General features: G+C 54.5%; 1 protein-coding gene across 1 annotated transcript; it reads left to right on the top strand.

Annotated features, from left to right (window-relative positions):
• Nucleotides 1-2,052: 2,052 nt before the first annotated feature.
• Nucleotides 2,053-3,776, top strand: PG986_014739 (ATP-dependent RNA helicase DBP8; the record flags this gene model as incomplete). Its single annotated transcript, XM_066850961.1, has 2 exons — nucleotides 2,053-2,663; nucleotides 2,717-3,776. 2 exons carry the CDS (start codon nucleotides 2,053-2,055, stop codon nucleotides 3,774-3,776), a joined length of 1,671 nt encoding a protein of 556 aa, XP_066693199.1.
• Nucleotides 3,777-12,090: the final 8,314 nt, after the last annotated feature.

Below are 12,090 nucleotides of genomic sequence, written 5' to 3'. Positions count from 1 at the left end.
TTCAATGATTGATGGCCCTAGACCCCTCCAGCCCAGCATCGCTTTCAATGTTCCCTGTCCGTCCTCCTTTGGTGCTAACCTAGGACTTGAAGCCGACTGGCACATAACCGGCATGCCACTGTTATGGGGAACCAGGTTCGAGACAAGGCCTGGCGGCTAACGATGCTGGGGAGCGAAATTCGCGAAACGGCTGATGGGACGATCAGATGCTTGAGGAGTCTGAGGAAGCCGCCATTTGATGTTTGTTTGCTGCAACTCGCCGTGGTACTGCATACGCCTGTAGCCAACCACTCGGATCACATCAACACACCCATAACATGGAAAGTTGGGGACCTCGATTACTAGGGATAGGGATTAGGTGTCGCTGGTCGTGTCGCAGCCAGCCAGCCGCCACTCCTGGCCGAATTGAGTAGGCCATCCCCACCCCAATCCAGCCAAAGGCGACCATGTGTGCTTCGAGGAGGCGTCGAGCGTCGGCCAGTGATAGGCAGTAGGTGTGGTAAGCTGTGCAGGATGCATTCCGCCCTCGCTTCATCCCCACCGCCGCATGCTACTACTTGGCGCTGATCAGATGGGTGTGCAGCAAACAGCGTTATGATGAAATCAAAATGCTGGATTGACGGAGCGGTAGGGTAGCTGACGGATGAGTAAGATTTCAGTCGCTCGTTTCCATCCCAGGCATGCCGTTCGTCAAAGCCCGTCTGTATCGTGCCGTCGGCTGCTCACTTGTCACCTAGTGTGGGAATTGACGTGTATCAAAATGCGCGTACCCAACGTTACATGCACTAGCTACGAGACTTGGACATGCGATGTTGGGATGGGATCGCCGTACGCTTCTTCTTTCCTTCTTCCCGCAATGCACACTTTTCGACAACGCCAAATGCTGCAATGTCCTTTCGCGTTTGACAGTAGTGCTGACACCGGCCGGTGGCATCTCCAAATGAAACAGTTCTACCTACTCCATCCAACCTTATGTCGGCACTGGCCGAGAGGACTAGGCATCATATGCAATTTAGATGCGGCCCAATGGGTTGCATGTATGTAGGTGAGAACAGGTAGGTCTCAGATTTCCAGTTGCCGTGCATGCTGCGAATGAACGCTTTCCGCCCCCCTCGAACAGGGGCGAATCAAAGGAAATCGTCCGAAACATCGTGGGCAGCTCTTGGTCAATGTCTTCTGTCTGAGGCTCAACAACGTATCAATCGTTGATGGGACGGTGTATTATTGCCTAGATAGGTATTGCCTTTCGCGTTTGTCGGACGATTAATCCAGCTGCGGGCCAATTGGGGCAGCAAGGCATGAGATAGTGGTTTGTTTTGAGTCTTTGCGAGACTGAAACTCTGAGTGACGACTTCGCGATTCCGTTATTGATCCATCGATTGCTTAATGGTTGGCCATCGCTGAGGTCGCATTGGCCCTTGGCGAAGATGATCGCTTGGCTTGCCCCAAGCAGGCCGATTGCATGACGGATGAGATGAAGGAGTCGATGCGGCGTGTCCCGACCGCGATTGCATTGCGCCGATCGTCTGCCTACACTGGGTTTGCTGGCGTCTAAAGATCATGGGCAGTTGCAAGGGGTCCAAATCACATATTGTTGAGACCACCATTCCGTCCAATTACCGGTCGGTTCGGTTTGTTGGTAAGGTCGGGATCGAATGGGCATCCTCCGACTCGACCGTTCCCAGCCTTTCAACGCCCCACCAGCAGCGAATTCCAAGCATGTACTGTGTTGAACAAACTCCAACAACGACATTGATACCGTATGCGTTTGCTAGTAGAGCTTTATCGTATGCGTCCCGTACATGCTAGTGTACATACCGAGGATGCAAAGAACCCCCAAGTACCCCCTGGCAGCTGGGATCTCTTCCTTCGCCTTAGTGCAGTCTCTAAGCGCCGAGCGTCTAATTATACGCGGTTGCCGGTGTTCATTGGCCGACCCAGCTCCACCCCAGGCGATCAAAAAAACGCCTACCCCACTAAAACTTTTGGTCGCTTCAACCTGTCGGCTAAATCTCACCAAAGATTTTCACATCAACCCCCAATCAGGACACCATGGCGCCCAGTATTTCTAAAAAGGAGATGGAAATCACGTCACCGTCGTCCGACGACTCGAATGTTGAGTCCCAGGCCTCCCTTGGAAGTGCCGGGGACGACGACGGAAGCGATGCCGCGGCCCTGTCCGGCTCAGACTCGGACTCGCTAGACAGTGATACGCCCAGGAAGAAGCGCAAAGTGAGCGTCGATGTTGAGGTCGACCCGGTGGATGATGAGCCATACCACGCTGGCATAATCTCTTCCATAGCGGTCCCTTCGCGCGTCGGGAGGAAAACGGGGGGACCAGCACAGGGAGCACCGGCACCTGCTGCCCCGAGTGACTTCGGTCTCGTGATGGACACCACCCCGGCCAGTGTTCCCCTGGAGCTTGATACGACATTCGAGTCACTCGGTTTAAGGCCGTGGCTCATTCAGTCTCTGTCCAACATGGCCATTCGCCGGCCGACAAAGATTCAGAAGGAGACCATCCCGCAAATTCTGCAGGGCAAGGACTGCATCGGTGGGAGTAGGACAGGTTCCGGAAAGACAGTCGCATTCGCCACTCCCATCTTGCAAAGGCTTGCCGAGGACCCCAGTTGTATCTTTGCTGTTGTCCTTACTGCTACGAGGTATGTTACTGTATCGAAGACCCTCTGCCCACTACTCCCACTGACAAGCGTAGGGAATTGGCACTGCAAATATACGAACAGTTCAAGGCCATTTCAGCTGCCCAAACCTTGAAGGCCTGCTTGATAACAGGCGGTTCGGACATGAGATCTCAAGCCATCGCGTTAGCGCAGAGGCCGCACTTGATCATTGCCACACCCGGTCGTCTCGCAGACCATATCCGGAGTTCTGGGCAGGATACAATCGCGGGCCTCAACCGAGTCAAGTTCCTCGTCCTCGATGAAGCAGATCGCCTTCTCGCCTCCGACGGCCCCGGAAGCATGGTGCCCGATCTGGAAGAGTGCCTCGGCGCCCTCCCGCCGTCCGACGAGCGGCAGACGTTGCTCTTCACCGCCACCATGACGCCCGAAGTGCGCGCGCTCGAGAACCGGCCCCGGAAGCCCGGCAAGGCGCCCGTCTTCGTCTCGGTCGTCGACAACCAGGCCCTTGCCATCCCGGCGACCCTGAGCCAGATGTACATCCAGGTCCCCGTGACGCACAAGGAGCACTACCTCCACACCTTCCTCCTGACGGACGAGAACGTCGAGAAGAGCATCATCGTATTCGTGAACAAGGGTCAGACGTGCGAGTACTTGCACCATTTGCTCCGCCTGCTCGACCACCGCGTCGTCTCCCTCAGCAGCAAGCTGCCGCAGCGCGAGCGCATCAACAACCTCGGCCGCTTCCGCGCCTCTGCGGCGCGCATCCTGGTCGCGACCGACGTCGCCGCCCGTGGTCTCGATATCCCCGAGGTCTCGATGGTCGTCAACTACGACCTGCCGCGCAACCCAGACGACTACATCCACCGCGTCGGTCGTACCGCCCGAGCGGGCCGCAAGGGTGACGCCGTCTCATTCGTCGGCCAGCGCGATGTCGATCTCGTCTTGGCCATCGAGAAGCGCGTCGGCCGCCCCATGGAGGCTTGGGAGGAGGAGGGCGTCAACCTCGAGACCCGCGTCGTCCGCGACGCGCTCAAGCTCGTCGGCGAGAAGAAGCGGGAGGCGTTGCTGGAGATGGAGGAGAATCGCGAGGTTGGCGGAAAGCGGAAGCGCGGCATGCAGAAATTACGGGCATAGATTCACATTCATGCCTACTGAGGGCATCCTTACCCCCAAATTGGGATTACATACTTGCGTTTCAGGGCTGGATTGGGCGTTGGGTGTCAAGTCCATAATAGACCTACATAGACCGGCGCATGGTGTCAAAAAGCGGATGTTATAGAAACCGTAATTTCAGAGTTTACACATTACCATTACCTTCATTCCAGTATCTCGTTTCAAGTCCACTGCCCTCTCACCATTTCCCCCTCATTGGGAAATTTGGCACCTTTGTCAGATAACGGTACCTCCGCAAGCAGCTAAGCCAGAAGAGGATGGACGATGACCGGGTATGCGGCTCCATCCATCGTATCAGATCATGGAACAGAGTAGGCGGCGCCGGAAAAAAATGTACAGTAAGCTGACGGCAGTGGCCCCAGTACGAGAAGCACGCCAATCTTATCTCTTCCTTCCCTTCCTTCCCATTGATGCATGCCCCTGGCAAAGACAGGGATCCCGAACTCAGCCCTATCGCGTGGCCTCCCTGTCGCCTCTCGCTCTTACTCGCAACCTTTGGGGTTTAGGGGTGAAACATAGCCCCCCCCCGGTCAAGCCACGTCAGGAGAACAGAAGAAGGAGGGGTGTGGGGATGGAACGGGCGGGATGGGTCGGTGTGTATTACTTCAGCTGACGCCTGCCGCCGGCTGGGAAACGTAGCATGCTGCTGTTGGCTTGCTAGTAGTAGGTATGGTCAGCCCAGTTTCCCAAGGGCGCCTTGACAAATACATATGCACTCCTCGTCCCTTTGACCACAATCTGTTGATGTGGGAACAGGCCCTGGATGTTTTCCTTTCCCCGTGTGGGATTGTCATGCTCTTCCTCTGCGTGCTTATCGGCGATAGGAGCTTCAAGACTCACATGGAAAGGATGGGGAAGAGGTTGCGCGCGCGAGGGTGCGTCGACCTTCGTACTTGCAGATATGGCAGTCTTGCTGCTCATTGCTGCATGCATATAACTTCAGGGCGAACCTACACATGGACACACTACAGGGTTAGGAGGAGGAACATTCGGGCTCGGCACGGTAACAAGAACCCGGCAACATCTTCGGGAGGGGGTGGTTGTCAGCCATTCGGACTCGCCATACGCCGAGCGCTCACGTCACCTGCATAGCAAGCCACGTACACGTATGTAGGCATGTACCTCCGAGAACCTGCCCCGGCCGAGTTTTCCTAACCCGTAATTGAATGCGACAGGGAAAAGAGAAGGTAGTTATTCCCTAGCCGATGAGCAAAACGCATCTCGAGTGCAGGTGCGCGCCTCATGGCAGGGTACGGAGACACTCCAGTCCGTATTGAACGGGACCGACAGCGTTCCGAGGAAAGGGGTGAGTTTCGCACCAATGAAATGGCAGCGCCTTGTAAGTTACCCCCTAAGGGAACTCACCCCCTGGAGCCTTAATACAAAACCGCATTGCCGTGGCAAAAAGTTTGATAGATGGAAACAAAGAGCATAATCATAATTGAACATCAAAGACATTCGTAGCAGAGAGTGTGTTCAGATAGATTCCACGGATAACATTAGGGAACACGTAAGCATATGCGGTTTTGGCTGCGAGATCCATGACCGCCAAGCCGATGAAGGATTCCTCCCCTGGGTCAAGGCAAAGAAAGACGCTTCGTATTAGCAAACGCGACCGGAGAGGCTTAATATGCCATCTAGACGAAACAAAATCGGACCTGCCAAGAGGACCCCTGCCCAGAAAGGATCCTCGGTCTGCGGACTCCCTGCGTCATGCAACCCGATCTGCCCAGACCCTCTGGACTTCGGCGGCGAGCGGTAGGCTAGGCCAAGGCCACCTTTTCCCGGCCACGGCAATCAGATCGGCAAGAATAGAGATAGAAGAAGCAAATACCAAGCATTTTCAGACCATCGAGGAATCCGATGAGGGAATAGGGAACAAGAGCTTTTCAGGGGAAGATCACCTTGGCTTAGATCACCAAGAAAGGGGGAGATCGGGACGCAGATATATCCACGATCAACAGGGCGCGTGCGGCAGTGCGCGGCCGCCCGAGCGGGCGGGCCAAGAGGCGGGCTACGGCATTGTCATTGTATGCCGTTCGAGTCACGTCGTTCCGAGGACGGGCGCGTGTGCGTGTCCCCCGAATCGGAGGGTCTTTCGAACGCTCCGAGCCTCCCAAGCGGCTTGGCCGCATAGCAGACACTGGGAACAAACCGGGGGCCCACCCCTCCCTTGACGCCCGTCCAGTGTCCAAGCCTCGCGAGCACGATTCAAGGCGGTGCGTGTATTCGCTGGCAACAACCTACTTGGGATGAATTTAGGGGCAGGGCTTGGGCTGCCCGAGCCATCCAACATTCGATCCATGCGGCGCAAAAAGATTATATATCAGCTATATTTAGTTTCCATCCTACAGATAGGATCTCGTGAGCCATATCCTGAAAACTGCCTACCTCGTTGTAGCGGATAGTGTGATCGAGAGTGGCAGGTCGCTCGCTCGCTGCTGCTGCCTTCTGATGTTTTTGAGTTTCGGGAAGCAGCCGCATCAATCGCAAGACATCGATCGCCGATCTGGGGTCAAAAGGGGTAAAGCTGCCTCGAAAGGTACATGGTTCACGCCCTGTCAGTTCGTCGCCGAAGGGTCAAATGTGGCCCACACGCACTCGATGAATGTCCATTAAAGGTAGAACCTTGATTTAAGAGTTGACGTTCCTGACACCCGCGTCCGCGCAGCTCTCTTTACAGACGCAATGACGTCTGTTATTTGGGTTTGGGGCTTGGCTTGATTCAAAGCGGAAAGGGGTAGAAAAGAAAGATGCCGCCTCCGAGCCGAGACACGGTCCCTCGGGAACATCCAGAAGTCTGAGGGTGAGGTCGATAGGTACTCGGAAAACACCCGGAGATGACTGCGCACCGATATGAGTCAAAGATAATGTGCATCTTGGCATGTCAAATGACCCCTCTCGGGATTATCCAGCGGACGACGAGCAAAGGCCAAAGGGGACATCCGCAATTGGGTTGGCGAGCGAGCGAGCGGGCGAGAAAGTTTCGAGTGCAGAGCAGAGTTCAGCCGGCCGTAAGAGCTGGCGAAAAGGTCTTGGCGCTCGGATTTACCAGATATGCCCAATACCCATATCCCCGATGGAGTTGTGCTTGCTTCTCGCTACTGCTCCACATTATCAGGGCAGACTTTGTTCTCGCTGCTTGCCCGCCCGCTGATTGATATGCGAGTGTGCGTTATGTACTTACAGAAGAAGGTACGTGCGTGCGTGCGTTTGCGGGCGTGCACGAGGCACAGGATGGAAAGAGCGGCCAAGCGGCTGCACTGCACTGCACTGCACCAGATGGTCGGATGGGCCTAAAGAGGGAGGGGGAGGCAGGCAGGCAGGAGAAGTGAACACTTATTATTAGCGGAGCACTTATTGCCCCATCCACTGTCAGCTGTCTTTTTTGCATCGTACCCAGCTGCGCCAGGGGGAGGGGGGGTAACGATATGAATTTGTGACCGACACTCTTCTTTTTCTCCAACCCCTCGACTGCCACCTTGATATTCAAATCAGGTTAAGGTAGCGAGGATGTGCAAGGCAGGTGGCCGGGGGCCCTGCCATTCTGTAAATTTTCTTTTCTTTTTGATCAAATTCTGATATGCAATACCTGGCCAGTTGTGTGTCGTCGGTGGATAGCGGTAGGGGTGCAAGTGGTGCAAGTGGTGCAGGTGGTGCAAGTGATGACTGCGATGAAAGAAAAAAAATATGGTTACAGGGAGCGTCGCTAGCGGAGCACGCGCATGGGCATTGGCATCGGCCTGCCAGCAGTGCCCGAATATCGCGGTTACCTGGGATAAAATACACAGGTCCATCTAATAAAGAATGTCGCATTGGGTATGTCAAATTTCAGAGAAACTCAAGCTTGGCGATAACTTGGCTTCCCGGTTCAGATTGATGTCATCGTCAGTTACTGTCACTTTATCCCAGCCCTTCCGTTCCGTGATAGCCGTACCTAGCATATTGATAAGGGGCAGGCCTGTCTGCCTTCGCAGAGACGCGCGATAGCGAGACTGCGAGACCGCGAGACTGCGAAGCGGCGTGGTCGCTAGCTGTTCACACACCCCCTCCTAGGTAGCAATTAGATGCTACCTAGAGTCCCGGAATCTTGTCAGTAACCACCAACCCCTGGCCTACTGACATATAAGTGAGTACATACCAGGTAATCTACATGATCTACGTCCAATGGTAGGCATTCCTCGACCTGGAGAACCCGGAAGCCCGAGCTGCGCGGGCACGTGCCGGCAACTCGGAGCTTATCATTCCCCCTCTGAACGCCGAGAGGAAGGATGTGTCGGAAACTTCAGGGCAGGAGATGCCCTCCCAACGCCGGCCTGCTGGGCTGGGAACGTTTCGATTCCATCAACTTCCTTCCCTTCCTGTTCCTTGAGACACATCCTCCATTAAAACGAAACCGTCGCGGGGCCACGCGGCGGCATGCTCGTTGCCCCGGTGAACCGTTGGGCGTGTCGCAAGTGATCAGATGGTATCCCCCAATCTGGCTGCCTGATCAGGCCCTACTGCTTGGCGGTGACTGGGCTGGGGGAGGGGTGAGGAGGGGTGTGGTGTGTAAGTCGCTTTTTTTCCTTCTTGGTGAAATCTGGCGAAAACAGAAAAAAAAAAAAAAAAAAGGATTGTCTATGGCTCCGCTACCAATTTCCCGTTCCAGCAAATACTCAGGTAAGCAGGCACGCACCCATCCATTGTCGAAACTCGATTTCGAACTCAATGGTACCTGATGGTGGCTGGGTAACAAACAAATGCTGACATGCAGTGACCTAGTCGCAAAGCACATCGTAAAGGCGGTAATGAGGATTTGGAATCGACATTGTGTGTCTCTAGTATTCCGGCCTATCAGAGGAAACCGCCGGCGCTGCTACGTTACGCTCCTGTCGTGTCCCAAAGGAGATGACCGAAGCGAGTCGGCGACAAGAGGCGTGAAGTGTGGCTTGGCCAGGTCGGTTTCTACGTTGGGCTGCTGCTAGTCAGTATCCGTATGTTTAATTGATCTCCTCAGCCCTACAGGCAGTATGCATCTTATACAATGGGCGCTCCACCACCGTACTTTTGCATGCGCAAATCATCCCAAGCTTCAACCAGCTCATCAATACGAGACTAAACTAGGGCCGACCGTCGAATGACCTCAACTATTTCCCTATATTTTCCTATTTGTCACCTCAACCATCCATCGTGGGAACACTTTGGTTTTTTTCTGCGGGAGGACCCCTGAAAACAGCCAATAATTGCTTGTCAAACCGTAGCCAGGGGCCGAAAAATAAGAAAAAGGGGAGAAAGTTAGGGCGGTGGCCCTTTTCACGATGGCCTCGCCGCAAGCGTCGAATAGCAAGAGGTCGTAGTTTCAGGCCGGACATGCGCGGGCACCACCCCCGGCGTGACGTGGCTACCCATGCGCATATCATTGAGCATGCAGACCCTGCGCGGCCAGCAGGCCCCAAGCCCAACAAAAAAAAAAAAAAAAAAGTAAAAGTAATGAATCAATTGAATGGGGATGAAATGATAATTGACGATCGGATCAGCCAATGTCAGTCAATACGATGCTGCATAACGACACATTCTCGTTATGCGCCGTAACACGGCGACGAAAGGGAATACGCATGGGTGATCCGTCATCACGAACCTAAAATACTAGGTTCATCGTAGGGCAGGCAGCAAAGCCACAATGGTCTCGGGATATCGGCCAATAGGCGTCTCTGCCAGGTACGTCGTATCGTATAGACGGCCGCTCGGCTTCTTCACGACACCACGCCCAGGCCGAGGGGGCAGCCAAGGGGACGGATTGAACTCGATAATGTTCCAACGATATGACATGTTTTAGTCGTATCGAGTCATCCCCGAAAAGGCGGACGACTGACACGGGTTGGCGACCTGCAACCTGCGACACGCTGCGGCACTGCGACCGTTCCGGTAGCTCGGGATGGCCATGATGTTCGATGATTCATCCCATGTCAGAATGAACGAGCATGGTGCAGGCGGGACAGGACAAGCCACAACATCGAATCAACGGTGAGCCGATAAGCAACCGTAAACTTGATTTCCCACCACTGCATGCAATGCAAGCAGCAGCAGAAGGGACACCGAAACAAAAGACGAAGGAGATGGCGAGAGGATTCAATTGGACATTACCGCCAGAGGCATGCAGTCCAGGTAGCCAGTCAGTCATACAACGATCGCACGTTACATACAGCGTACACAAGAGAAAATCACAATGTACTGTAGATGCGGCACGGCACACAGGCCCTGGTGCTGGCAGTTGTATCCAATAATAATCAGGTACGCTCCGACTGAAGCCAGGCCATCATGTGGCTTATCTAATGTATGTGAAACGGATACCTCGATACATGTTTGATGCGTGTCATCGCGACAGCGTCATGGATGATGCTGTTCAATGGCCAGGGCGCAATGGATAGAGTCGATCGCTAATCTGCATGCCCGGCTCCAGAGGTCAATCTAGGCCTTTCATATTCTCATCTGTGATTCGATCCCATTCTTTTCGTTTCAGAGCTCAAATGAGAGGGAAGCGCACAGAAGGGGGGCACGTAATGGAGGAGGAGCGTTGGTATAGCTCGGGAGTGGAATCCACAGTTGGGTATGAATTATTAATCGGCCGTTTGCGATGCTGAACAATCCGTTTTTTTTTTTCCCTCTTCCCTCTGGAGTGGGGGGCTGTTTTATTCTTTTCGGCGCTCTGGAAAGAGCGGAGCTCCTGCGGGCGCAGGTTTTACCACTATGTATGACAGGCACACACACACACATGGCTGACAGGAACGAGGACCGGACTTGTGGGATTCATCAGCAACCGAGCCAAAGCCGAGGCCGATACGTCGACAGAGATCGAGTCACAGCGGGAAGAAGATGCACGCCCTAAAAGGCCAGCCAACGGAGCGACGGTGACTCTTACCAATGTCACCGGCGGGGAGCTTGGCTGCACGGGCTGGGGTTAAGCCATGGACTTTATGGCTTTTACACAGGCTGCCTTGTACCCGGGAAGATTGGTAACGTCGTCCATAGTCCATCCGGAGACTTTTTGTGTGCGGTGGGGACCGGTTGTACGTGTATTGTGGCTTCCGGCATGCGCAAGAAATTATGAAAGCGTCAACTGGAGTACAACTGCTGGGACCCGCTGCTGGCAGGCCTTGCAGCCGGCGCCTGGCAGGGCCAAGATCCAGCATGGGGAGGCTACCAATGCTACTGGGCCCCCCTGCCAGCCCAGCCCATAGCCACGAGACAGGCACGGGTCAAGTTAAAGCAGGACGGCGATTATGCGAGAACGAGTCTATGCGACGCGGGCAGAGAGGCAGAAAGGAGGTATGCAGGTATGTACTGCAACGGGCGGCTTGGACTGCAAAACCCGAAATCCGTCTGGGGTCAGGTACTGTAGGCGACAAGCTCCAACCTTAGCAAGCAAGGTACATGCTGGGCATAATTCGTAATACGCACTTTTTATTGCTTTCCCTACCTTGCGAAGCGGCGGATTACATGTACACCGCCCATATACGTGGATTACACAAGCAGCTGCATACTAGCCCTGTGGCCCTGTGGCCCAGTGGAGCGGGCGACAAAGCAAAAGGCCAAGCAGGCTTGCAACTGGCGCAAAGGTTGGATTGGATGTACCTTGACCACGCCCACGCCCTTGGCCCTCGCTAGATTTCGTCCGGCCGCTCCCTCCGGCATCCTGTCTTCTGATCCGTTTAAGACCGAGACGTCGGTGTGTGGACACATGAGGACAGCGACTTTACTCCCTGCACACCCCCTCCATCAGGCGGGTCTTTCGTCTTGTTCTTCTCGCTCGCCAGCATTACAAAAGAATCCATCGCCCTCCGTCCGCTCATGGCCATTCCCTCTCTCCCTCTCGAGATCCCTCACAGTATATTCTATCTATAACCAGAGTCTATACATATCTTCCGTGACCAGCATCAACAAAGCCAAAGCCTAGCTGCTCCAGTGCCTGCCCAATCTATTTGCCTCCCTTGGAACTGCTCACGAGCCTCGTTTCATCCTACTCGACCGTACCAGGTACCGAAAACGGCACCTATCCCTGTCTCATCTCACGAAGTACTCCGGTACCCTGCCAGGCCCCCCACCGAATCCAGCTTCTGGGACCGCTGAACCCTGCCTTACATCAATTATACAAAAAGGCACGCCTTAGTCGCTTCTGCCGCCTGACTCACAGGTCGACCAGAGATTTGCAAGACTACTCGTTGCATTGCACCATAATAGACACAGGCCACACAATCGTGCTGTCTCTACTTCTACCTAGCTCTCATCATTCAAA

This window comes from Apiospora aurea (assembly GCF_038362705.1).
Source record: "Apiospora aurea strain CBS 24483 chromosome Unknown utg000010l_segment0_segment0, whole genome shotgun sequence".
Taxonomy (NCBI): Eukaryota; Fungi; Ascomycota; class Sordariomycetes; order Amphisphaeriales; family Apiosporaceae; genus Apiospora; species Apiospora aurea.
Note: the sequence above shows the minus strand (reverse complement) of the source record. Positions and strands in the feature narration are given on the sequence as shown.